The 27,685-nt window shown below is 40.4% G+C and overlaps 1 protein-coding gene across 13 annotated transcripts in view; it reads left to right on the forward strand.

Annotated features, from left to right (window-relative positions):
* Window positions 1–27,685, forward strand: part of SPRYD3 (SPRY domain containing 3) — a 46,395-nt gene that overhangs the window by 11,218 nt on the left and 7,492 nt on the right. For all 13 annotated transcript variants that reach the window (XM_087925475.1, XM_087925477.1, XM_087925478.1 and 10 more), the window contains 2 exons: window positions 17,500–17,649; window positions 22,326–22,383. In XM_087925475.1, coding sequence (XP_087781601.1) covers window positions 17,500–17,649; window positions 22,326–22,383 — 208 coding nt within the window. The remainder of the gene's footprint in view (window positions 1–17,499; window positions 17,650–22,325; window positions 22,384–27,685) is intronic.

The following is a 27,685-nucleotide window of genomic DNA, read 5'->3' on the forward strand; positions in this document are numbered from 1 at the left end:
GGACCGACATTTTATTCCTTTAGTCTTTTGGTGTACCTTGCTGCTGAATTCCTCCTAATATAAAACCAGAGCCTTTATGAAATAGGGATGACCCTCATGGAGGCACCATAATAGAGTTACCCATGCATTTGCTAAAAAATATTTATTTTAACTGCTTTACAAAGTGCTCTGGTTTTTACAAAGTCTTGAGAAAGGGAAGGAAATGGCAAATGATTCTGGTCCTGAGAACTGGAAAAAATTACTAAGAGTTCTTATCAGGCATCATCAGAGATTCCAGTTGGTATTATCCACAGATTTCAAGGACATGTTTGTAGCTATAAAACCTAACAATGTGCATGAGGCAGTGGGAGTGAGAGAGAAGGAAGTTGTGTTAATCCTCACATCCAACAATATGGAGAGTCTCTCTCTCTCTCTCTCTCTCTCTCTCTCTCTCTCTCTCTCTCTCTCTCTCTCTCTTCTAATAGAATTGTAATTCATGATTGGAAGGATTTGAGTTAACAGCATGGAGTTAAAGAAATGCCTTCTCATTTCTAAAAGTTGTTATATACTATTATGCCATTGCTAATTGTTCCTATCTACTGAGTTCTTTGAGGCTCGTGTTTCTGATATAGAAACTAAGATTCCTGGTTTAATGGAAAAACTGGTGTCTATCTTTTGTGGTGGGCATAAAGCTAGCATTAAACACTAAAATGTGTATATAGCATGGTGCTATCACTCTTAAGCAATCCCTTTGCTTAAGAAAGCAGCCAGTAATGGAAACTTGCTGATTTTACATGTAAAAGTTCTTGTCTTACAAAGTCATAGCTCGAAGAAAAGAATTTGAACTTGAGGGGATAGGTGGCAGAAGAAATATTAAACACTAGAATATTATTTTTATATGAACTTTTCTACAAGAGCCATAATGGGCTTTTTTTTTAGAATCTAGCCTCCTTATAGCTAGCAGTTTGATATATATCAACAAATCTTTTAGTCATCTGCATAAAAAGTAAAAAAAAAGCCTTTTGTCTTTATTGTGACATTGTCAGGTCACAATACTCTTTCAGAAGAGTAAACAGGGTACATTAGCTACATGAAATATACCTACCTACATATACGTATACATATACATACATACACACACACACACACACATATATATATATATACAGAAGCCTGATGATGGCAGATGAGATTCTGCCGAAACGTTGCTACAACTTTAAAAGCACAACTACAATGACATGGGAAAATACCAGAACAAAGCTGAATGCCATATATATATATTGTGTAAGATTAAGAGTATCTTGGCGACATTTCGGCGAGGTCCCACTCGCCATCCTCAGGCTGGTGCTTTTGGCTTCATGCCATTTCTTGATATCTTTGCCTGCTTGCACTGGCACAAAGCAGAAAGCACCAGCCTGAGGATGGCAAGTGGGACCTTGCTGAAACGTCGCCAAGATACTCTTAATCTTACACGGGAAAAGACCCGAACACACCTAGACCTACATACCTATCATACATACATACATACATACATGATAACATTTGTGGATCAGGGTTGAACTGTGGAGTTGTTTGGGTTCTTTGATCTTGGTTGTTTTTTTGCAAATGTTTCATTACCAAACTAGGTGACGTAATCAGTTCTAAAACAGAGTAGGGTTTTCTCTATACTATCAGTGGTGATGTGAGTGGTCTTAGTTTCTTGATTAGGCTATTATTTACTGTTAGCTTGTTTGTATGACTTTCTAGTTCCTTGATTGGCATAGTTTATTTCTTGATATCTTTGCCCAAATTATATTAAAACAAATATATTCATATTTAAATCTATGTTATTATGCAGTCATAGATCTGTTATTATATATTTCAAAATGGCATAAAAATTAAAAGTTTTGAAATGCAATTCACTAGGAAGTTATCAAATAAAATTGAGCCAAATAATGGGAGACACACAAAAAGCTTCTTCTGTGATCTGGAATTTTAAGATAAGCTGAGTGAAATTTAATGCAGAATCTATGAATTGAGCAATGCAAAAACACCAACACCAACCCTACCTTTATCAGCCTATGAAAGAAAATTAAATTATGAAGAAAAATGAACATACGAGCTGTTTTAGTTTATGTGTAATTGCAAACTGGAAAATCTTCCATAATTCAAAACTTTGTCCAGTATTTCCTCTTAGTTACAAATGGGATAGCCACACAAGGTACAAGTTGAAGATAAGTTGCTATGTTGTGTAAACTTTAGGAGGCCAATCCCTTTGGATATTTATACATTTGCAGGATTCTGTGCTTTTTGTGTGTGTTTATGTTCTTTCAAAAAATCTCTTTGTCTTAAATGTTTTGCTTTGTTTTCAGAGGGAAGGACAAAGAATTGATGCCCATGCTTTCTTGAGTTTATTCAAGTTATGGCTAGAAAGCTGTGTCTGCCTATCATTTTGCTTTTTTTAAAGAACAGTATTTCACATAAAGTATATAATTTTGAAAGGCAGTATAAAACTGTCTCAGTTTTAAGAGGGATTTTCAAAAAGCACATTGCTTTTTTATATCTACCCACTCACCCGCTTAAATTGGTTTCATATAATCTGAGCAGTTTGGCCCCATATGTAAAGAATGGGTGAAGGGATTGGCCTCTACAAAATAAGTAATATAATTATAATCCTTGCAAATGCTTATAATCCACTCCTCCCAAGTTTCCACTGAACAGATTAAGGTATTTAATAGCAAGGAATATCATAAATGAGCTGTGAAAATATCCTTTACAATTTTTTAAAATAATATACTGTAGCACTACAAGCTGCAGAAGATACAGGTACAGTAAATGTCAAAACATTTAAAGTATTTAGATTCAGGAATTATGTGTTTAAAGATTATGGAGAAAGACATTGTAATCAGTTTAATGTAATACCTATGAGTAACTCTGCAATATTATAAGCAGATCCTAACATCATCTGTAATCGGATATGTGTTTAATGGCCAGTTTCTAGTTTATAGAAAGTTGTACAGTTCTTCACTAAGTTAAATAAAGTGGTCCCGTAATAAAGTGTTGTAATGCAGAATGGTTGAATTTGGGCTGGCGGCCAGCCATGCTTCTTTTTCTAGATATGTCATTGTCCTTCCTGATTTGCTGTATTTTCCATTCCTGATGTCAGCATTCTATAACTATGTAGCATACTGACATCCCACTAGGTTTTTTGGGGGGAGGTATTGTACTTTGTAAAAATTTCTTCTAAAATGGTTGATATCTCTATATTACGAATAAGTGTTGTTGATTTGGGCAAATAAAGACGTCAGTGAGAAGAATGAGTTCACTTTTAGCTTATAAATCAGACTTCTCCGACCTCCAACCAATTGAAATTGGGTTTCAATTCTCATAAACTCAACTATCATGGCTCCTCTACAGCTACTTGAAGAATTAAGGGAGTTAGTGTAACACATTTGAAGACTAACAGATGCGATGGCATTCCAAGATGGAATTGGTGTCCTGAATGGAATCGTATCTTTCTACAGAGGTAGAAGCATAAGAAATTGTGGGGCGGTGGTGGTCTTATTTTGCAAAAATGGGTAAGTGGTTTGAAATCCTCACCCAAGTTTCAGTGTTGTAGAAACTTATTCAGACGTTGCTGGAATAGGAGGCTTGTCCATGAATGTGTTGAAATCCTCACCCAAGTTTCAGTGTTGTACAAAGATTCAGATGTTGCTGGAGTAATAGGAGGCTTGTCCATGAATGTGTTGGGATAGAATTTAAGAAAGATTTGCATCCACTGATACTTTTAGCCTTCCCAATTCTCTGCATAATACATCCAATGGAGAAAAGTATTGGGCTTTACTCTACTGGAGTGGGTTTCGGTGATTTTCCTCTCTTTTTGCAACTTGTATATGAGAAAATGCAGAAAATAACTAAAGGAAAAGAAATGAGAAAGGACCACACTTCTCATATGTTTGTCCTCAACTGCTTTGCATAAGGTAGTTCCTCTAACTTGTATGTTTTGCTTATGTGGCAGTGAGATTGCTTTGTAAATATTTTGGTGTGTTAAGACTAAAAATTGATTTGGACTGTAATTTTACGTACTCCTTTTATGTCTCATTGGACTACCGGGGTTTATTTGTGAATAGAGTGCTAAAAGTTGTGCAAGTTTTTTTTTTAAAAAAATGCATAATTTTAAATATCACTGCAATCTTCCCTGGAACATAAGGCAGAACAAAAAGAAGTTTAAAACATATGTTGTGGATGGGCCTGATTGAAAGAAATCAGTCTTCAACAGGAATGTGGTAATTATAGCTTGTACAGAGTGCTAGAGAAGTGAAATTTTCAAAGGTAATCAAAAATGGAGAGCCTGAAGATTTGCAGACCTCCTCTGATATTTCTGTTGAGTTTGTGTGAGATCTGTCTACTTTTCAACCAACAGAAGGACATAGCAGCATCCTGGTCTGGATATTTCACACTATATTTGGGCTATGTGCTTTGGACTGAGTACCTGTAAGAACTTCTTAACAACTTCAAAGCAAACTCATTGTGGTTCTATATGCTCCTTGTTCTGGTTTTTTTTTTTAATTTGAAGACAGTTTGTTTATATATTTCTTCGTTCGTCAAATGTGTATCTCACATTTCCAGCAAAGCTGACTTGCAGTATACCTCATGCAAGAGAACATTCTGGTATATGAATCTTCAGATTGTGTTTGTAAAAGGTTCCTTGTCTTTCTGCCATTTTTTCCCCATACTCCTCCTGTTCTCCATCTACTCCTATCTGGCTGTCTATGTGAGTGGACAACAAGCAGTTCCGTCAGTGGCGACCATATAAAGATTAGCCTTCCAATGAAGTTAACGAAGTGGTTTATTTGCAATTAGTGTTAGGGCTTATTTTTTTGGCATCTGAAAGTGGAATGGAGGAAGGAGGAAGAGGCAGAGCCCATATTACGGTCAAAATGTTATGGCGCCAACTCTCGGTGAGTCATTCCCCTTCCCAGCTGTATTGCGTGCAAGTGTTTTGACACTTGGAAACTCCCAGCACAAAGGGATAGATTCAGATGGTGACTCATTGTATCTCTTCTATGGGAGTACTCTGGGTCAACGGTGACCCAGGCATGTGCTCTGACTCTAAAAGCCTTAGGCTTCCAGTAGCTTCTCGGGCTGTAACCCGAGAAGGACCCATCTTCACACTGGGGTGAAAGCACTGCAGCTCTTTTGCCTACAAACCAGGCTGTCATCTGGTGTTTTGCAGTAGACAAACATCTGTAAAACTGGGCTTGAAGAATTGCCAAGGAGACATTCCGGCCTTTTTCTGGGGAGCCTGTTGTTCCGCAAGATTTGAAAGAGTGATTGGAGTTCAAGCTTTGAGCCAAATAGGCTTCTGTGGAGCTCTTCCCCTCAACCAAGACTCTTTGAGGGGTTGTTTGCCTGTACCAGCTCTTTTCCTGTGCTGGCTGGCTATTAACTGCACTTCGTAAATGCTCTGCTTTAATGGTCTCTGGTGATTCTAGTTTACGCTTCCCCACCACCCCACCCCATTGTCCTAGAGGGAGAGATTGTACAGATAATGGCAAAGGCTGCATCGCATTAAATCTGGAAAACCACAGTAATTTTAAACACTCAAGCTCCCCAGTGAACCAATATGGTAGGAGGAGGAGGAAGAAGAGGAGGAGGAGAAGAAGAGGAGGAGGAAGGAGGAGGAGGAAAAGAAGAGGAGGAGAAGAGGAAGGAAGAGGAGGAGGCGGAGAAGAAGAAGAGGCGGAGAAGAGGAAGAGGCGGAGAAGAGGAAGAAGATCAAGAAGAAGAAGAAGATCAAGCGCCTAAAAGATACCCGGCACTGGGAGAATCAGTGCTAAAACTGATATACTAGCCACTTCCTTATAGTATTATCTATACCAGTGATGGCTAACCTTTTTGTTGCCGCGTGCTGAAAATGCACGCGAGAGTGCGCATGCGTGCCTGCACCTATAATGCAATGCACGTGGGACCCCTGTGCATGGCCGTGGGACCCCCCCTGCACTCCCCCTGCGCATGCGCACATGCCTCCTACATGCTTCCTGCCCTCACACATGCACGGCAGATACATGAAAATCAGCTGGCTGGAAGCGCGCGCGCATGCACAGTAGAACTGAGCTGGGGCGACGGCTTGCGTGCCAGAGGCTCGCTATCACGGATCTATGCTATCTATACTATCGTTAACAGCAATAAGATTTTGGAGGTATTTCCTGAATGTGAGAGAAATTCCCATGAGAAATACAGTAGTTGCGAGTTGCCTGGATCCTATATTTATAGAATTTTAACAGTAGCTTAATGGGCTGAATGATAGCGTGATAATCCTGAGTTTGGCAAGTATTATTGCATGTCATCCTGGGGACCGCTTACCAGCTTTATACCTATGAATCAGTCTATTTACAGGTTCATCATATTGCAGTTGTCCAAGAGAGAAAATCTATGTATGAAGCAACTTAACATAGGCTCTGTATCGCATCCAGCTTTTTGTAACAGACTAACACTGGGCACTGGATGTTCACAGCTATGTTTATGCTTTCTAGAAGCTAGGGAGACTGCCAACTCAGGCAGTTAAAAGATGCACTCCGTTCTTTAAGAACAAGCGTTAGACAACTGGTTACATTGGAAGAAAGACTGCAGTGAATTTACAGCCCGGCATATGATGTGACACCTGAATGTGTTCTTTAAAATATTTTTGGAAAGTGTATCTTATCTATTAAGGAGCCACCTGGGAATCGCTACAAAAATCACAGATAAAACGGAAATCATCAGAGGATATGCATATATACAGCTAGTCCTCAACTTAGAACTGTTCATGTAATGACTGTTCAAAGTTACAACAGCACCGAAAAAAGTGATTTATGACCCGTTTTTCACACCAATGACCGTTGCAGCATCCCCTTGGTCAAATGATCAAAATTCAGACGCTCGGCAACTGGTTCCTATTTATGACGGTTGCAGTGTCCTGGAGTCCCGTGATCATCTTTTGTGACCTTCTGACAAGCAAAGTCAATGGGGAAGCCAGATTCACTTAACAACCATGTTATTAACTTAGCAACTGCGGTGATTCACTTAACAACTCTGACAAGGAAGGTTGTCAAACGGACCAAAACTCATTTAACAAATGTCTCACTTAGCATAAATTTGGGGGCTTTTTGTGGTCGTAAATTGAGGACCATACCCTGTGGTACCTGGACTATCTCAGTCTTAGGCTGAAAGCAGTCAAGTGGTTAGCCAATAGGCTGCTGTGCAGAGACTGTCTGTCCAGTGCTTCCCAGGACAATACAGGTGGCCTCTAGAGAAACTACATAATAGCACATACTGTTCCATTTCCTCTTTTCTTCCAGCGGGAGATAGAAGAGCTGGCTTAATGAAAGTCAAAAACCAACATCCTGCGTTCAAAAAGACCACGTTCTGCCAAGTTTGAAGGTCAAGTTTCCTTTGAGTCCTGGTAACTTCCTGGATATATCCATGTAGTTTTCTTGGCAAATAATACAGAAGTGGCTTGTCATTGCTGCCTTCTGAGTTCTTCTTCTTTTTTTTTTTTTTTTTGTCTTCCCAGTCTGGTTTATTATCCCAGGACTTCTGATTGTTTCTCTTTTCAAGTGCTAGCCCATTCCAGCCTTGGTTAGTTTTTTTGAAATCAGCTAATGGTGGCTAGTTGGTGCCTCTATAGCTGGGCTCTCTCTCCTTGTTGACTTTCTTTAGAGCAAATTGAAATAAATCATTCAGCTGGTATTTCAGAACATTCCGGCTTTGCCAGGAATTATAGTGGAAGATATAGAAAGGTGTTGGGATTTATAGAAGCAGGGATAGAGGAATCTGTGATGTCACTGAAAATGTTGTCTAATCTAGTTTCAAGCCTTTAATAAACTTCTAACCAGCCTGAAAGCAAGTAGGCAGCCTATAACCCAATAGACTGCGTCTGGGCCCCCAAATATTCTTAGATTTTGGCCCTGAGATTGGCAAATAGCCAATTATGGGGGTGTTTTGTTTTCATTTTGGCAATTTTTTAAATTTAATTTTACTTTTATTTTAAAAAGAACACATTCCACCCTCTCAAAAATGTCCCATTTACCTGGTAATACCATTGGACAAGGCCCTCTGATGCCAATGAAGACTGAATTACTGAACCAATGCAGCTCTGAGACCATACAAAATGGGCAGATGTATAAATTTGGTAAATAAATAAATGATTGCCCACTCCATTTTAGAGTTCTAATTCTAATAACAGCAGCTAGAAACTAAACTCCTCCTCATCAGAAACCTTTTATATTAGATGAATGCCCAATTTTTATCATTTGTGAGGTAATGATTATGCAAAACTACCTTCTAATTAAGAGAATGAGTCATTTCCCCCCCCCCCAGGTAATTCAAGTACAGTAAGATCCATAGTAGTAAAATATGGTGCTAAATATAAATTTACATTGTGTTTGAGGCTTCTGTAACTCATACTGAGTGAGATAGGATAACTGCAGGATTACTTTCTTGGTGAAGATATATGCCTACTTGTAATAAAAGAAAACAATCAAAAGAGCCAGCTCTCTTTGCAGATAAGTTTTCATGTGGAGGGAAAGCACCAGAAAGCATCCTCCCATGTAGTCCCATAATCCTTCTATACTCCTTCTATTATCCCTAATTCATGTCACTCCTCCTCTGGAGGCTTCTTCATTTGAAACAATTGGCTTGCAGACAACACATTTCCAAAACCCTAGCAGCAGTTTTACAGCAACTCCAGTTCTTCTTTGGCTGACCAGTGGGCTTTGGGCTACACTTGCTCATCCTTTAAGTAGTAGTAGTAGTGTGGTAGTTGTTACAAAATGTATATTCTGTGCATTTCTAGATATGCTATGCTACGGTATATGCTATGCATTTCTAGATAACTTTGCAAGTGACTTTGCAGTGATTGTTGCAAAGACAAGTAAACTAACTCAGGAACACAGTACTGTAGCTATATTCTTGTTGCATTATGTTTGTTTGGTTTATTTATTTATGTATATCCAGCCTTTATTATTTTTATAAATAACTCATGGTGATGAACATTTCCACCACAACCTTCTCCTTGCAAAAAATGTTCCTTACAAAAACAACAACCCTATGAGGTAGATTGGGCTGAGAGAAAGGGACTAGCCCAAAGTCACCCAGTTGCCTTCCATGGGTAAGGCAGGATTAGAACTCAGTCTGCCATTTTTTAGCTTGGTGCCTTAACCACTAGATACCACAGTGCTCTGAAATGAAAATCATTTTTTTGGCAAACATTGCTTACTTTCTAAATGCATTGCTGGGTGGAAAAAGTTCTACCTACCAGTTTGTGCTTCTTGCTTGATTTACCCTGATCCTTAACACTAATATGGAGATTCAGAGTATCAGGCCATGCTTATGGAAAATTGGTTTAAAATCCATGCTACTCGGAGCTTTGCATATTTCGTTACCAAAACCAGTTCAATAACACATCAAATTGAACAAATTATCTCTTGGCTTGGAATTGGGTCTGCTGTCTCGTTCAGACTACCTTGGAATTGGACTTGGGGTATATTAAGGACAGATTTTTCTTGGCCACCCTGCTTGGCTTAAATCCGGAATATGCTACCAGGTTTAAGTTCCTTCAACTGTTGTTGGCTGAGGATTGGTCTCATATGACCAGCACAAAACGCGGGGCCTGCATCTGCTTATCTTAGAGGCTCACCTGTTTGTCTTGGACTCTTGCTTGCTTGGCTGTCATGTTCTTGTCTTTGTCTGCTGGAAACTTCCCCTTATAAACTAAGTTTAAAGTAAAGTTCCATCAAGAAGCTCTTGGGATGGAATTTTCTTTTCCATAGTTGTGGGTCTGCCTGTTACTTAATATGCAGTGGTGGAAGTACAGGTTTGGGCTAAGGGTTAGAGGAGAGAGATAGGCTTGCCAATCCATTTTTATGTCTAGCGCTGCAGTTAACCAAGATAAGCTTGAACAAAATCACCATATATATGTTTCACTTACCAGATTTCGTAGAGAAGCAGGCAATGCCTTTCTTAGTTCAAATGGATAGAATCCGTTATTTGCTGTATCTGCCTTGGCCCTTTTCAGAGGGGGAAAAACTAGATTAAAATTTACAGCAAGGTAATTCTTATCTCCAGTTCTGAAACAAAGGTCATGTCACTGCTCCATTTCCTTCTTGTGTTGCCTGCTAGCTTTGGTATGTTATATGACCCATGGGACAAGGCAAATGCTCCACTCGACCTCCTTCCCTGATTCCAAAATTTCCCCCTCTTTTTAATTTCTTCCTCTGCCTCAGCTCTTTTTGTGCAATTATAGCATATCCCTTTCCAACGCATGTTTGAATAGTGGTGAATTATTATTATTTTTTTGTCCACTGAAGTAATTTTACTCACGTGTTAAATTCCTAGTCAGTATACTTCAAGATTTTGCAAAGGCCATGTCCACTGTTAACTTGTGACTTGTTTTGAGAAAGACATGGGACCTCTGCATGGTGTGTACGTATGAAGGAGAGTAGGGAATGAGCATGAGAGAGAGAGTGCATAGGTTTCCGTGTGATAGGTAAGCAAGCTTGGAAATTTGTTCCTAGAAATAAGTTATTTTCACACCAGTCCTTTATAGAAACTCCCCAAGGGGGGGCTTTGTTGGAGCACAAGGTCACATAACCTGAAATTTAGTATCCTAAAAGAAGTTTGGTATGGGTTAATGGAGGAGTTCCAGCATCAGATATGAAAGGGGAAAAAGTCCCTTTTTGGCTTTAAGTGCCACACTAAAATCGTGTCCTGTTTAGTCTGACCTGAAGCTAGTTACAGTCATAATTCACATAAGGGCCAGAGTGGTTTAGGGAAAATTCTCCCTTCTTGCCATTGTTTGAAGCAGTCACCTAAGCAGGAGGTGGAGATCTTTGGCCTTTGTCAATGTTTGGAGCCATATCTTACAATCCCAGCTGACTGGACTTTTGGAGAGGGATGTTGGAAGCTATTATTCAGTAACATATCTTGGCAACTTTAAGAAGTATAGACTTTTAACTCCCTGGCCATTTCCTAGTTAGCATGGGAATTCGGGGAACTGAAGATGATACATCTTAACGGTTGCCAAAGTTGATAATCACTGATCTAGAGCAGGGGGTTCCAACCCCTGGGCCACGGACCAGCATCAGTCCATGGCCTGTTGGGAACCGGGCCATACAGCTGGAGCAAGTAGAGCCTATTGTAAACTGAGCATGCATGTGATCTAGGTTGCACACTCCTCTTCTCCCTCACCCCGGTCTGTGGAAAAGTGGTCTTCCACCAAACTGGTCCCTGTTGCCCAAAAGATTGGGGACCACTAATCTAGATGCTACATATCCTGCACATTTTATAGGCTGTACAGAAGCAGAATTGCTATGTGTTTTTTTTTTCCCTCTTCCTTTCTTCTGGCCTCCACCTAACAGTGCACATTTCAACCATGTGAACTCCATGACTGCTCTCTCCTTCCTCCCTCCTCCACCAGGCTGATGGAAAAATAAAATGCATAACTTGAATTCTTCTCTTGGACAATTTTAATATTTTGCTTATTAAAGGGCAGCTCTTCAAAGGTTGGGTGTGGGTTTCCAGCACACGGCTGGAGTGGGAGGTGGGCTTGGATTCGCCCTATGTCTCTTGGAAGGGACCGTCTGTTTCTGCAAATCTGGGTGTCTTGGAATTTTGCATGTCTGGATTATAATAGCCTGGAGCCCTCGCCTTTCCCAGAATCACCCTGCTGTTAGGAATTGGAAGGTGAGCAATTTTTTTCTTCCCCTTCTGATCCATCACCAGACTTCAAATTAGACTTCTGGTATGACCAGCGGACGAAGCATATACTTAAAATGACCCAGATGAGATGGGCAGAATTTGCCGTCTCTGGCAGGAGCTAAGCAGGCTCAGTGTGAGGACGAATACTGACCATGAAACCTAGAATTGTGATCTTGACTGGCTACCATCCTAAAGAACACAGTGAGAAACCATTTCTGTATGGTTGTTGAGAGACTCAGTGCTGTATATACAGTAGATACTAGGAGTCAAGCCTAAGCTAATTGTAATGTAATTCAATGGGGAAAACTTACCTTCCCCCCAAGGTTCACACCAGAATTCCAAATCCTTGCCACATAGTAATGTAATATTTCACCCATTTTGCAATATCACTGAGCCCGCCCCGCTGCACTTTCCTTCTCTATTAAATGTTCACTCTAGCCTTAGTTTTCATTTAATTTGTTGTGCTGTTGTCATGGGTACCTCAGTTGTCTTTGAACTGCTCGTCCTGCCCTATCCAGGTTTTATGTTGGTCTGCTTTGTGCAGATGAACCCTGCCAGAAATTTGCTGGGGTTAGCATGGTTTTTTTTTCTTCCTTGCAGGCCCTTGTACTGTTAAAGTAAGAGTTATATGGCAAAAGAAAATCTCGCTTTATTTTTCACAGGAAAAGGAAACACAGAGAAAACTGTTTTCTCCCAAACATCAGCATATTGTGCATGGTAGTTTTGCTTAGTGGACCATCTTTCAATTCACTGGGACCTTTGTGCTTTTTGTGGGAAGGGGAGGGGAAATGTTAATAAAACTCAATCTGGACACTTCATTAGAATATTTTCTTTCCTGAGAAAAACAAGTCAATACAGTTGTCAATTGTCAATACAGTTCTGGTTCTAGTAATCTGGAGCAAAGCATAAAAGGCAGTGCAGTTGAACACCATCAGCAGCTCCATGGCTGGCTGACATGATGTATGCTTTGAAAAAAATAGGGGCTAGAAGCCTTTATTATCTTCAAAACAATAGGGGCTAGAAACCTTTATTAACAACAACAAAAAAAGACTCTTGGAATACTTAATCCCCTCTCCAGTTTAAGAAACTGTATATGCTTGGTAAACTGACAAAGATAAAGCAAGTGTGTTTTCCTGGGATTGGATTTTGTAGCTCAAATAAGACCTTGGGGCGTGGAAAACTAACTCAGATACTCTGCCTTGCCTGGTTTTTGATGTCCGAATAGAAAGCTTGTAATTGAAAGGGGATTAAGGTGCTTTCTGAAAGAAGAAAAGGCTTTTACAGGTTATCATCTCTATTACAACACTGTTGTTAGTCTGATGTGGGACTGACTATAAAATTTTTGCAAGTTCCTCCTAACCTTATTCTTTTCTGTGTAGCCGAAGGAACGCTGCTCCATCACTCTAATCCTATCCGGATTGATTCTGGGTGAGATACTGTGCAGCTGCATAGTTTTAGCCCACTAATAAAATCACAAGGGAGATTGAAATCACATTTGGGGGATCAAGTCTTTCTGTGCCTGCTTTACTTTCATCCCCAGAGTGATTCTGAGCAGCTCTGTGGCTTTTCAAACTTAAGTTAGGGATGCAAAACATGAAAAAATGACCCTAAGGTCAACGCCTTATTTTTCCCATTAAAGGAAAGGCAAGGAAAAGTAAAGTAAAGAAGTCCCTGCAGATTTTACTCGGCTAGTCTTTGCCGACTCTAGGAAGGGAAAGGCTAAAGAAAATGAGGTTATTTTCTAGACAAGGTTTTTATCTAAATATGTTAAAATGCCTCCTGCCAAGTTGAAATTGTGAAACTCCAAGCAGGCCGCAGACATTGGCGAAGGGACACGCGTGTCTTGGCATGCCATCCGTGCTGCAGCCTACCCTAACTTGGGACCTTTGGGCATATGATGAGAATTCTGGGACTTGTGGGCTCAGCATTCATCAGGCTGGAAAAATCTAGGGGAGAATGAGACTTAAGAGTGAACTTCACATTAGACATTTTGCTAATCCTGGTGCCAGTGACTGTGCTGTTGAAACACGAAGCTTAACCATGACTCTGTCATCAAGGCAGTGTGGTATAGTTAAGAAAGTGGCATAGTTATGGCTAGCTAATTACCAGCCGTTAAATATTGTCACTGTCTAGAAGAGGTGAGGAAATGTCCCTTCTGAAGAGTCGATAATTGTGCAAACTTTGAAGGGAAAAACCAAACATGCCAGGATGTTGTTTCAATATCAGTAGCCACATCAAATGGCAAATAACATTCAATTTCTCATTCAATTGTCACTCCTCCAGTCCGGATTGCCGTTTGTTTGGCTCTGCTCTTAGGGTAGAATTTATTTCAAATTGTAAAAGCAACTGAGAACCTTTCTGTAAACCTTATGAACTGTGACGAAAATCGTTCGATTTGAAACGTGGGCAAAGAGCATTCAACTTCGCAATTGTTCTTCCTCCAAGGAGAGATGATCCTTGTCAAGGTGGCTCTCACCCCTTGTGTCAAACTGCTTCCTCATCCAGCTGTTTGAAATGTTTGCTTTCTGTTTAGATGGATGAGCAGTTCTCGGAATTCTGCAGCAGTCTAGAGAGCCAGTGGAAAGGGTCAGCGGTTTGCATTTTTTCCACCCGGCTGCAGAAGCCAGGAAAGTTTGGTTCAGCATATGGCTGGGCTTCATGCGGGGAGCACACATGCAAAAAAAGAAAAAGAAAAAAAAAGGAGCACTGGAGGGTCAGATTATGCATACTTTTGGTGGCTCTTCATCAGTTTAGGGATTGAGCATGGTAACCTGAAGGGCACATTGCAGTGGTTGGTTTCAGTTTCTCCCTGGAAATGGGATGGGATGCTGGCACTCTGTGGCAATGTTTCCCGCAATCCGTTTGCTTTTCTTTAAAAACGGAAGATTTCTAACCAGTGTGGCTCAAAAGATAGACTGGAAAATATGCAAGAAATCTCTAGAATGTATTCCTGGCAGCCCCGTTCTTGGGCAAAACTGGTGTTAGGTGTCACAAAAGGCCAGCTAATTAGAATTTAATGTGCTCAAGCCTTTGATTGCCAGCATTATAGGGGGAAAAAAAAGATACTTGTGGGATGGTTTGCCTCCAGTGTCATAACTTGGCTTGTCCTTGGGTACAATCTTCTTAAACTCTGGGGGATGGAGATGTCAACATTTCTGTTTGATTTCAAATGGCACAACGTTTAGGTTAGGGTCTGTCCTATCAGAACCCCCTGGGGAAAAGGTCTAGTTGTTAAGATACGGGCTTTTATGCTTGGCACACAAAAGATCCTGGCTTCTCCTGGCTTCTCCTGGCTCTTTATACTGTTAGCATAGTAAATGATGCAAAACCCCCAAAAATGTTTGCGAACATTTTATTCAACTTCCTTAATTTACATAGAATTGTCTGCGTCCTTGATGTAAAACTATGTAAGATATTTTGCAATGCAAAAACCAAAAGAGGATTTTTGCTTCATTGCCCACTAGATGTGAATCACACTGAACATTGGATCTGAATAGGACTAGAGGCTTTTTAGCCCTTCCGAAGTGTTCAGTGATGAGGCAATTTCTTATATGAATACTGGTGATAAACTCTACTTTTACAAGATTGTTTAATTGACATTAGCCTTCATATGTGCAAGATTTGAAAAAGCCTTTGTCTGTTTGTTTATTTAATCATATTTATAGAACCATCTATCTCACAAAATGTTACTCTGGTGAAATACAATATAAACTGTAAGACAGTAGTATAAAAATTAACATCTCCAGGAAAAAAAATTGTGATTAAAATGCAACGAGAGGACAGCAGATATTAACAAACAATGGAACCATTTCAACAAGTCACTGGCCACCAGGGTTCATGACTGAATTAAAATTTGAGCGATTTCTGAAAAATTAACATGGATGGAACCTGCCTCACATCAGTGGGAATGAGGTTTGTTCCTTAAGCTGAGCACCATGGCAGAAAAGGCCTGTCTCCTGTCTTCTGCCAATTGGTGACTCCAGGGCAGACAGGACCTGCACCGCACCTCTTCTGCTGGATTTGATGGGTTTTTACAAATATAATCTCAGGGATAGGTGGTCCCTCAGATAATCTGGCCTCATGCCGTGAAGGGCTTTAAACTTCCAAAGCCAGCACCTTGAATTGGACCTAGAAGTGAACTGGCAACCATTTCGTGGACCAAAGGTGTAACATCTTCCGTTCTAGAGGCACAAATAAAATAACTGCCACTGCATACATGTTACGCGTAAGTTGGCTTCCATGCAGATGTCCCTTAAATATCAGGTCTGTACTCGTGTAGAATCTATATGTGTCTGTAATTATACACCCGAATCCTATCCTATCTTACAGATTTCATTGGAGTGATATCAGTGAAGAAGAATATTCTTGCATGCTTAATATTGTTGTTGAAAGCAAGGATAAATGTCTATAGAGATTCTCAATCATCCAGGTCATGGTTGTCCCAAAGGTGCTTTTCTAAAGGCAACTGGACTGTTCCAAGTAATATTTCTTTAAAGCGTATATGTGGGAAACTGCTTTGAGGCTTATGAAATCTATAATGTCCACCTGGTAGTCAAGGCGTCCTCAAGAGGAATAAAACAAGCACCAAAAGACCTTGATGTAGACCTTGATGTACTACCACATTGGGACTGGAGCTTCCATTGCTACGCGAGTCAATCATTATCTGATTAAACAAATTACCGTGGTTGATAAGCGACTATGGCTCCCCCCACCGACTTTGCTTGTTGGAAGCCAGCTGGAAAGATTCCAAATTGTGATCATGTGACACACACACACACCCCGGGGCACTGCAACCGTTTTAAATGCATGCTGGTTGCCAAAATGACCGTGTGACTGTGGGGATGCCGGAACGGTGCAAGGGTTGGTCATAAGTCACTTTTTTCAGCACTGTTGTAGCTCAGAACAATTGCTAAATGAATGGTCGTAAGCTGTGGATTACCTGTACTTCTTAAATTGAAAAATAAAGTAAGCAATTTTTAAAACCAGAATGGATATGTAGATAAAGGTGTTGCATTATAAAATCAAAATGATGGTAGCTTATAGTCCAGGGACAGCCTCAGCAAATTATTAAATTGGAGCAAGAATTAATAATACATTGAACGGCAGTGTAGTATACAGTGTAGTTTATATTACATAGTTCAATGATTTATTTGAAAAGTGCTTATAGGCACTAAAATCCACTTCTTTTAGTTCTATTGTTTTATGTCTAACCATTTCAGGTTTTGCAGTGAGATCAACATTTGTTGATCTTCCAAATTATTGCAACCTTTAGCTTGCAAGTTTCTATGAAATAAGATAGAATAGTTTGTGGATGCACATCTTGGACTCCTACTTCAATTGTTTGTAACATATTTAAAATAAAAAAAATACTGCAAAATGGGAAAAAGCAACAAAAAAAAAAAGTTGCTGGGGGGATATTTCCCCACCTTGTTGAAAAGTCGTCTTACATATCTGTGGAAGTGGTTATGTGATATTTGCAAAGATAGAGATTTTCTAGTTTGTGATATCAAACGTTAATTCTTGATTTGATTGTTGTTGCACACTGTTCCACCTTGTAAGGCACACGCAGACTATTTACCGTAATTGCTGTGAACCAAATCTAATGAATGCTTACCAGATGGCTCTCTTCAATTACCTATGGGAGTCCTTGTTTGCTCTTTTGCTTGTCAGGCTTTCAGAATTCTCTATAATTAACACAACAACAGAGGATGTTGATAGGATTATGGCTGCCGGTGGTGACTTCAGAAAATGGAGTGTCAGGCCAGATGGGCAGTCAACTGTTGTCTTGTCTTCTCTTTGTAGCTCTTGGAATATATAGGGAAAGGGAAGAGCATCATTGATGTGGGTCTTGCACAAGCTCGGCAACCTTTGAGTACCAGGAGCCACTACTTTGAGGTGGAAATTGTGGATCCAGGAGAGAAATGCTACATCGCTCTGGGCCTTGCCCGCAAGGTAAGGAAGCTCGGGATTGCAAATGGAGACTGTTCTGCCTTTAGAGGTTCCCTCATTAACTTGATAATCCCAGGTGTACAGTCCCAAGGTGACATCAAATTGGGGGCAACAACTTTGGGTATGTGTGAAGGAATATGTCTGCTCTGTCCTGTATATTGAGAGAAGGTAAGATGTCCGGAGCTTTTCAAGTCCTCTTCTCTTTGCGATACACTCCCTTAAGGGCTCACCAACCGCCTTAAGCCAAAACTCCTTGTTGGAATTTTTTCCTTGGTGTCTTCTGGGGAAGTCCCACCTGGTTTACAAAATCCCACAGTCAGTGACAAAAAAATGTTTGCAGCTACCCATAAAAGGTGCTGTAGGGAAGAACTAGGCAAGAGTTAACAAAAGGTCTAAGAGTGCTTCTCAGTTTAGCTTGCATTCTTTGCTCTTTAAACGTCTCTGCAAAAAACTGAAGATGGCTGGCAATATCTGAGAATCTGCTTAAAGGTGGGGTTTAATTTGACCGGTTTGAAGCTTCAGTGTTAGGACAAGTCAGGCAGCAGATGTTTGAAACTCTCCATGTGAAATGATGAATCACTCCATGGTCCGGCTGCCAAATAGAAACCATATCACAGAGTCTCCTAGTCACATTCACAAGGGGTAGGATGGACCTAAAACAAAGCAGTGATGGATCATGGAGAAAGTAACGTTTTTCTCTCATTGGAGGGCAGTTGGGGTAAGCCTTTTTTTAAAGATTGGTCATTGCATAGAACTACTTGCAGCAAGGTTGCTCTTCTCTGCTCGTTCTTTTCCATAATATGAAATCTAATCCCTCCCCAAAGCTAGCACCAGGGGGTGTCAAACTCACGACGACATATCATCACTTGACGTACTGCAACTTTCCCCCTCTTTGCTAAACCCCGGGGCGGTTGGTGGTGGCCAGCATGTGATGCATTCGGCTCACGGGCCACAAGTTTGACACCGCTGGCTAGCACTCTGTCTCTGAGGGCTATTGCAATCACTTCATCCTGTCTTAGTAATTGCCGATTGGTGATGAAATTTTTGTAATGAAGCTCCTCCATAGCCATTTTCCCCAAGACCTGGCAGTTGTGTGTGAACTTCTGTTTTACTGGTCAAGTTTCTTCCACTACTCTCTTTTAACACTTGACAATGTGCCCTGCAAAATACAGTAGAAAGCTAACATCCCCCCGCTTTGTTTCTGCAAGGCACGGCACCTTGCTTTTTCTTTAATTTCCCCAAATGTGTTTCTCAGAGAGGTGGAGGGATAAATTTCAGCAGAGGTTGGATATTTGACTATGCTTTCATTTGGATCCCTTCCCTAAACAAGGTCTGAACTCACGGGTCTAACTGGCCCCTTTCAGCTCAAAGATGGGGACGGGGGGGAGATAGGCAGGTAGAAGTTTAAAAAGTCAAGTTCAACTTGAAACCTTGATTAATGCAATCCAATTCAACAACAGAAAACATTGCAAATGCGCCATCTGTCCTATTTAGGCATTATTGTAGTTTTAGCCATAGAGAATGTTCAACATTGAAGCTTTCTTTCCTCTTGACTTTTCAGTAGTTTTCTTCCTCTTGATTTTTGCTTATGTTAACCTGCAAAGATCTGTCTGCAAAACTGAGGCCTTGAGTTGAGCTGCTGCTCTTCCACTTTCCTTCAGAGCAAAAATAGGACATCTGGAAAGATCAGGGTAACCCCTTAGCAAATGTATGCACCATCATTGATCAATGGCTGTCTTCAACCCACCGATGCCTCTTTGTCCTGCACAACATCTTCTGCTCTTGATTGGCTAAGTAAGGCTCTCTTGTTACTGGCAAATTCAATAAATAAATTAGAACCAGGTTGCACTGCATATTGGGACTGGATTGGCGCCTGTCCCTCTTCCTTTCTTGTCCGATGCAGCCATCTGGTTCTGTTGTTTGCCTCTATGCATGGCCTGGATTCATGTGGTCTTTGATACTGAGCCAGTTCGTTCCCTCCTCCTCTTGCTACAACAAGCAAATCCCAGCAGTCATGGGAGATCCAAAAAAGAAAGAACCGGATCAACTTCCTTTCATTCTCCCTTGAGTTCCTGATTCACTGGAGAATAACTTGCCCTGAAATGATCTGGCATTTCTACATCTGGTGTGTCTCTGTGCATACGTAAGGGCAGGATGAGGGATGGGCAAGGGAGCCTGGATATAACCAGGAGCTGATTTTGGGAATCCTGCCTCAGCTTATAAGGAAACCAGGAACAGCCATCGTCAATCTTAGCCATCATGAGGAAAAGAAAGAAAAAGTGTAGGCAAGAAGTCTTGACTTAGATGGTAATGGGGAAAAAAATATCTTCAAGTCAAGCTTCATCTCTAGTGAGAGAATTGAATTTGGTTAGTACCGTACTTGAGTAGCAGATCTTAGGGAATCCCAGCATTTTAGATGAGTTTGGGGAATTTGAAGAATATCCTAAAAGAAGGCAGTTGTTTTAGGTTATTCAAGGGACATTATTATTAATGGTGATCTAACTAAATCATTTGAAATACTGAAGGAGACAAGACAAGGGTATCCTTTTTGCTTTTTATTATTAGTTTTAGAAGCAATTGGAGCTACTAGGATAAGAAAATGACAGGGCTGAAAATAAAAAAGAGACCTATAAACTGAAGGCTTTTGACTTGGTTTTGCAAGAACCTCAGAATGGCCACTTCCGTTTTGTGGCCAAGGTAACTACATGAATGTGATCTAGATAAATGTTTCCCAAACTTCTGATAGTTAAGGACAAACTAAAAGCTTTACCTCAGAGTGTGATAAAAAATTTAATGCTGTCAGAAAAAATGTGGCTGTTCTGTTTTACCTGGTTTGGTTTGCATCCTTGAACTTAATCGGCATGTCTATATCATGATGGATGCTGAATGGTGCTGGAATTGTCTGCTCAGAAATTAAGTAGAATTTGTGAAGTCGGACAAGTAAATCATACAAGAACACCAGATCCCCTCTTCTGTGATTGAAACATGAAAACATCTGGACTCATTTTCATGGACTCATCTTAGCATGTCTTGACACAAAATGAAAAATCCAATCATCCCCCACACACAACAAAATCTGTGTAACCGCTTACATATGTCTGCTTCCAACTGCTGCCACTCTACATCTTGAGACAGAATGGCTGAATGTGGTTGCATTCAAATCCCCATCAGTTTCAGCCAGCCATTAATATTGATAAGAATTATAGTCAGGAACTGTTCAGAGGACTGGATTCTCCACCCTTGCTTTAAGAGAGCCAAGACTTGAACAAATAGGGTATGAGGTTCATCAGTGTGGACGTAGTATAATTGATTTCTGTGGAGATGGGCTATTTTAAGTCATCCTGGCTTTAAAATTAACCTGCTTTTGCATTTTGCCTTGAAGGCTACAAGAGGTGAGCGTAGCAATTGTGTTAATAGCTACAAACTAGACTAATGCACACAATCTCTTCTTGGAGAAGGGAAGGTCAGGGCCTTGTTCAATAACCCCTCTCTGCTAATTGTAATGGCACAAATATATAAATAGCCATTTGTGACTTCAGAATGTTTGCAATCTTGATTTTCCTGAGTGCAAAGCAACAGAATTTTCTCCACCCATCCAGATGCTTCCTTGATGGCCTTGACTGCAACTCTCCCCAGATCCAGTCAACAATCCATTAATGGCTGGTGATGGACAAACAGGGCTTCTGTTTGCCTTTGTATTTTGCAAGTTGGTTGGGAGAATCTGAGCAGGTTATATTTTGCCACACGCTTTGGAAAGAAAAGAAACCCTGAGGTTTGATACAGGAATATGAAAAGGCAGCACGAAAAACAGGAGACAGAAATACCATCTGTGCTAGTTGGTCCATTCCGGTGACTCTCCGCTTACTCAGATATCCCTAACCCAACTTGCTCAGACTGAAGAAGTTGCTTGGAATGAGTGGTGAAATGTCTCAAATCAACAAGAAAATAAGTCCGGTTTCAGCTTCGAGAGATCTCTAGAATTAGTCCTAAAACTATCAAAAGGGACAAATCCGTATAAAGGGCATCCTCAGCTGAGCAAGGACTTTCGTCTCTTGGGTTCATCACTGACACCAGGGTGTGGGGCCTGAGCAGTAGAAGGCTTGGCGCTGGACCATAGGAACTCTTCTTCTTTTTTTTTTTTTTTGCAACTACTAAGATTCCAGACATGAGGTAGATGAACAATATAGTAACAAATAATGTTTAAATTGAAGGAAGGAGGTGTGGCACCTAGTAATAAAGATTGTGTTAATTTTTTTCCCTATGGTTAGTTTTTCTGTCATCCTGCCATATTCTTCTTTTGCTCCTTTAGCTAACCTAACTTGAGCAGCAGTTCCTTGTGATTGCTAAGCTTTGGGAAAATTCAGAAGATGTTGGTTGATCTCTCATGTGTGAGAATTTTAGCAGTTCCTAGGAAGGCTCCCCTCCCTTTCCTTTTGCCACTGCTTGTGGTATATATATGCAGTGGCAGAAGGAAAGGGAGGAGAGCCTTCCTAGGAACTCGTTATATAGTTATATATAAGTATATAAAAAGTTCACAGAGGAAGTGAGAGCTTTCACTAAAGAGGTGCATGCTTGTTTGTCCAACCACACTCGTAATGTAAACTCATTTTCTCTGTGGCATTTTTTTTTGCCAAAAGAAATATGATGTGCAACCTGGCTGTATTTCTTTTTTGTCCTAGGATTACCCCAAAAACCGGCATCCTGGCTGGAGCAGAGGATCTGTAGCCTACCATGCAGGTGAGTATCCAAGACTGAGCTTTGGCTGTAATATGAGGAACAGATTGGCCGAATCCCGTGTTACGTTGATTTTGCTATATTTGCTTTGTCTAAAAGGCTGCCATGGAGATGTCCACTGTCTAGCAACTTACAGAAGTTCAACAGCAATTTAAAATGTTATATCACCTTTATAAATATGTGTGCGTGTGTGTGTGTTTTTAAGTTTTTGCGGGTATTTATATGTATGGTATTCAGCTTTGTTCGGGTATTTTCCCACGTCATTATAGTTGTGCTTTTAAAGTTGTAGCAACGTTTCGGCAGAATCTCATCTGCCATCAGAAGCATATACATACATACATACACATACATACATACATACATACATACATACATATATATATATATATATATATATATATATATATATATATATATACACACACATATATATATATATATATAGAGATAGAGAGAGAGAGAGAGAGAGAGAAAGAGAGAGAGAGGAGAGGAAGGAAGGAAGGAAGGAAGAAAGAAAAAGAAAGAAAGAAAGAAAGAAAGAAAGAAAGAAAGAAAGAAAGAAAGAAAGAAAGAAGAAAGGAAGAAAGAAAGGAAGGAAAGGAAAGAAAAAAAGAAAAGAAAAGAAAAGAAAGAAAGAAAGAAAGCCCTTTGTTTGGAAGGGGCATGAAGATGAAAATAGCCTGGTCAGAGAATGAGAATTCCTTCAACTATGATCTTTTGTAGCGTTTAATACCCCACTTCTTGTAACTGTTCCAATAATAAGTGAACATTATATTTTGCATTGCAGATGAGCTAAGGGGGAAAAGGTGGTCCCGGGATCAGTTTCCAAATAGATCCAGGATGTGAAATTTTAGTTTGTGTATCATATGGGCATCAGAATGGCTTTTGAACATTGGAGCTCCTTAAGAGTTGTTGCATGTTTATTTTTAAAGCTAGCTGGTTGGAATTAAAATCTAATACGTGTGAGTTTATTAAATAAAAAGTAATTTATCCCTCTGAGGAAAAAAGAAAGAAAAGAAAAAACATTATCAACATTTGGAGGAAACTGTTAGGTTTGGCAGTGGGAATGGATTGGGGATTGAGCAGAGGTCAGAGGTTTGATAATTATCCTCAGTTGCTCTCTGACATCTGAAAGAGATGAAAATGGGAGTATGCTGAATTCTTTCATATGTTGGAATTGTTTTCCCCCCTTGTTTTCAGTGGATAATGTTAAAAGATGGTGATTCCAAATTTGGAGTGGTTTTTCTACAGAGTATTTAGCAAAACAGAGCCTTGTCACTCTGCAGCAATTTCTCAGTATTACTCTGAGCTTCTACTGGTCTTGATTGTTTAGTTTAAGATATGGCATAGGTATCTAATTTGTTAGGGCAGTTTATCACTTTAAGTACCTCTGACTAGTATGAATAGATGCCAGAATAGAACAGCAAAGGTTTAATTCGTTGGATGTCATTTCTTCAAAATGAAGTTGAAATAAGCATTATTACCACATAAAAAGCCTCCTTACTGGACATGAAAAAGGAACAATATCTCCTCTAAAATAATATCTTCTGCTATAATTTCTTGATAGTTCTTCTAAGAGAGAAGAATTGCTGGCCAGCTCATTATCTTCTTACTTATCTACTCATGGAAATTATTAGCTAGCATTTCTCCTAGGCTGATTTAAGCTTTGTTTTGTTTTGTTTTTAATTTTTTTTGCCCTTCTGGAGACTTGAGGTTTCTGCTGGTATCTCCATGTTATGATTGATTGGTGGTATTCTAGCTATATAGGAATCTATATTTAGAGGACACCAAGAGCCCAACAATTAAAGCCCAACAATTAAAGCCCAACAAGAGCTCCCTTGTTAGAATAGAAAACCCAGCCAACCATAGATACTACCTCTCATGAACTAAAGCTATGTCTTTAGTTCCCTGTAGTATCAGTCCCAGTAAAGGTGAAGAAGCTAGTTTTAGTTACCTGTCTATCATTCTTAAGCTTCTCCTTAAGTTCATTATCTTTTGGAGAATCCTTCTTTCTCTATTTCTATTTTGTTTCAGATTCATACATGAACTGGCTTCAACACCACTAGTAGTTTCCCAAGACTCCAACATCATAGTCACCCTCATTGTTGGTCACGCTGGCACAAATGTTGCATCTTTTAGTTTGGCAATTTTTTCATCATACTGTGTAATAGAGATACCATGTGTAGTTTTGCATTTAGCTGCTGGACGACCATCTGCCTAATAATAAGCAAAAAATGATTCCTCAGTAAAACCAAAGTCTCATAAGTAGGTAGTGAAACAGGGTCTGTATCATTCCCAGCAATAAGTCTGTGTTAGCAAATCATGGTTAAAATAGTGATTCTTGCTAGTAATCTCACAGGAATTTTTTTTTGACATGTTTCCCATGCTTAGCTCACTCAGAATTGATGAAATTTGATAGGCCTGGAGCATATCAGGTTGGAGGGAGGGAATCTGAGAAGGTAAATATGGTTTCATAATTTGTGTGGGGTTCTCAACTAGGACAAAGAAAGCAAATTGTGGTTAAGCGATTTGTCTGCACTATGCTTATGAGTACCTGGGAGAGAAAATAATTACCTGGAAAAACCATCTTAACTTATTCCAAAAAGAATAATTAGATAAACGAATCTGGGGAAGACTAGAATAACTGGAGGAAGTTAAATCTTCAGCTGCTTGTCAGTGATTCATTCTTTCCTTCTTGGCTGCTCGGATCTCAACAGATCCTGTGGTGATTGGTTTCAGGCTTAAGGATCCGAAAACAGTTGAAATTCAAAACCTCATAATTCAGCATATTTGGGATGCTTATAAGGACAAGATCCAACAATTCCTAGACGCAGTTCTACTTACAAATAATGCCAAAAAAAATCACTGTTTGAAAGAAAGCCAAAACAGTTTCGCATGAAGTGATTTGGCCAGCTGGCCATATCCCTAACAACTCCCATCTCATACATTGGGGTCTGTTACTAAAAGTCTGTCTTTTCAATATCAGCTTATGCAGTTCATTTAGTGACCGTTCAAAGTTACAGCGGCACTGAAAAAAGTGACTTACGACCATTTTTCACACTTGTGGCCATTGCAGCAACATTCGGATGTTTGACAGCTGGTTCATATTTATGACGGTCACAGTGTCCCAGGCTCACGTGATCCCCTTTTGCGACGTTCTGACAAGCAAAGTCAACAGGGGAGCCAGATGCACATAATAACCATGTGATTAGCTTAACAACTGCAATGATTCACTTAACAACTGGGACAGGGAAGGTCGTAAAATGGGCCCAAACTGCCTTAACAAATGCCACTTAACATAAAATTTGGGGCTCAATAATGGTCGTAAGTCAAGGACTACCTGTAGTCAGTTGGCTCATCTGAGTGTGGGTAGGGGTATTTTGTTTTTTGTTTTCTAGTTTTGCCTTATAAAAACTAGAAAATGTCCCAGATTTTCCAGCTGTTGCATTCTGTTGCAGGTGGGCTGATGATGTTTTCTGTACAGGTAATCCTTGACTTAATAACCGATGGTGGGATTCAAATAATTTAACAACCGGATCTTTGCCCTAGTGATTTCTTCCAACAACCAGTTCACCAAACTGCCCACAAAGTTCACAACCGGTTCTCCCGAAGTCGTACAAACTGACTGAATCCCATCACTGCTTACAACTATTCCTTTGAAGTTACAACAGCGCTGAAAAAAGTGACTTAAGTGACTTTTTTTTCACGCTTAAGACCATTGCGGTATTCCCATGGTCATGTGATCAAAATTTGGCTGCCTAGCAACTGCAGTGGTGGTATGCTACCGGTTTGGGTGAACCAGTAGTAAAAAAATCACTACCTGTTCAGCCAAACTGATAGTTAAAAAAAAAGGCTCCGATCAGCTGAGAGGAGGAAAAAAAAGCCCCCGACAATCAGCTGAGAGGATAAAAGACCAAAAAGCGCATGGGAGGGAACAAGGGTCACTCTTAGCTTTTCATTTCTTCACCCTGTCAGCTGATTGGCTTTTTTGGTGCGTGTGCGCAATCACCTGAATTGGTAGTGACTGAGGTAGGATCCCACTACTGGGCAACTGGCATGCATTTGTGACCGTTGCACTGTCCTGGGGTCATGTGTGATCAGCACGTGTGACCTTCCCAGCCAGCTTGTGAGAAGCAAAGTCCACGGGGAAAGCCAGGTTCCCTTAACGACAACAGTGATTTGCTTATCAACTGTGGCAGAACAGGTCGTAAAATGGGGCAAAGGTTGCTTAACAACTGCCTCCTCGCTTAGCAATGGAAATTTGGGGCTCCATGGAGGTCATAAGTTGAGGACTACCTGTACAATCTTGGATCGAATACCTTTTCAACTTTTGGAGGCAAAGGACACATCCTATAGACCAGAGGCCCCCAAACTTGGCAACTTGAAGACTTGTGGAATTCAACTCCCAGAATTCTGGGAGTTGAAGTCCACAAAAGTCTTCAAGTTGCCAAGTTTGGGGGCCCCTGATAAAGGCAATTGATGAGGTAGCTTTACACGGAGGGACATTTAAAATAGATGGGCTTTCTGCCCTCCAGCTCTTCTTCTAGAAATAGTGGGAGGGGGTGGGGGAAATGAAAATTTCAGAGCCACTAACTCACTCTAGGTAATGCCATCTTATCTGCCTTCATGCAACCACAACGAAAGATTCCTCTCTCCCAAGATGCCACCGGTAGGCAATTGGTCCCTTCCTCCTTAAGAGTTTCATAAGAAGAACAAAAGAGTTAAAGCTGTCACCAGAAAACAGCGGTTTGTGACTAACGTGTGTCCTCCTTTAATAGGGTATAATAGTTCACACAGATGTATGCTGAAGTACATTCCTGAGTAAACTCTTCCCCCCCCCCGCCCCTTAATTCTGGAACAGGAGCACCACGAGGCCCACCAGGTCAACTGCAGGTTCTGAAAGCTTTGCAAAAGTTGCCACCAAATTGTAATTTTTACTGTGACAGAGGGGAAGGTGGGATTGCATACATTGAGAATAACTCTGCTCGATTGAATTGGAGCCAAGGAAAATCATTTTAGTCTTTCCGTTAAGCCTGCTTACTTTCCAAAGCACGGGCCAACTTTTGATCTCCCTTTTAAGAGTATAAGACCCTGAATGGCTTCGCCAAGGGAGGATTTATGAAGGATTTAGGAATGTCCGACACTGTTTAGGTTGAAACAATTTGGCTTCAGGATGCCTGTTCTCCCTACTTTTGGGGAGCCAAGACACCAATTATCACTTTGGTTCTAAGTAACCCACTTCCAGAGATGTATAAATCACAGTCAAGAACTTGCAGGTCGGCCCCTCTGCGAAAGTGGGACAGTT

Source organism: Pseudonaja textilis, chromosome 2, assembly GCF_049901715.1.
Source record: "Pseudonaja textilis isolate UNSWEBS1 chromosome 2, rPseTex1.2, whole genome shotgun sequence".
Taxonomy (NCBI): Eukaryota; Metazoa; Chordata; class Lepidosauria; order Squamata; family Elapidae; genus Pseudonaja; species Pseudonaja textilis.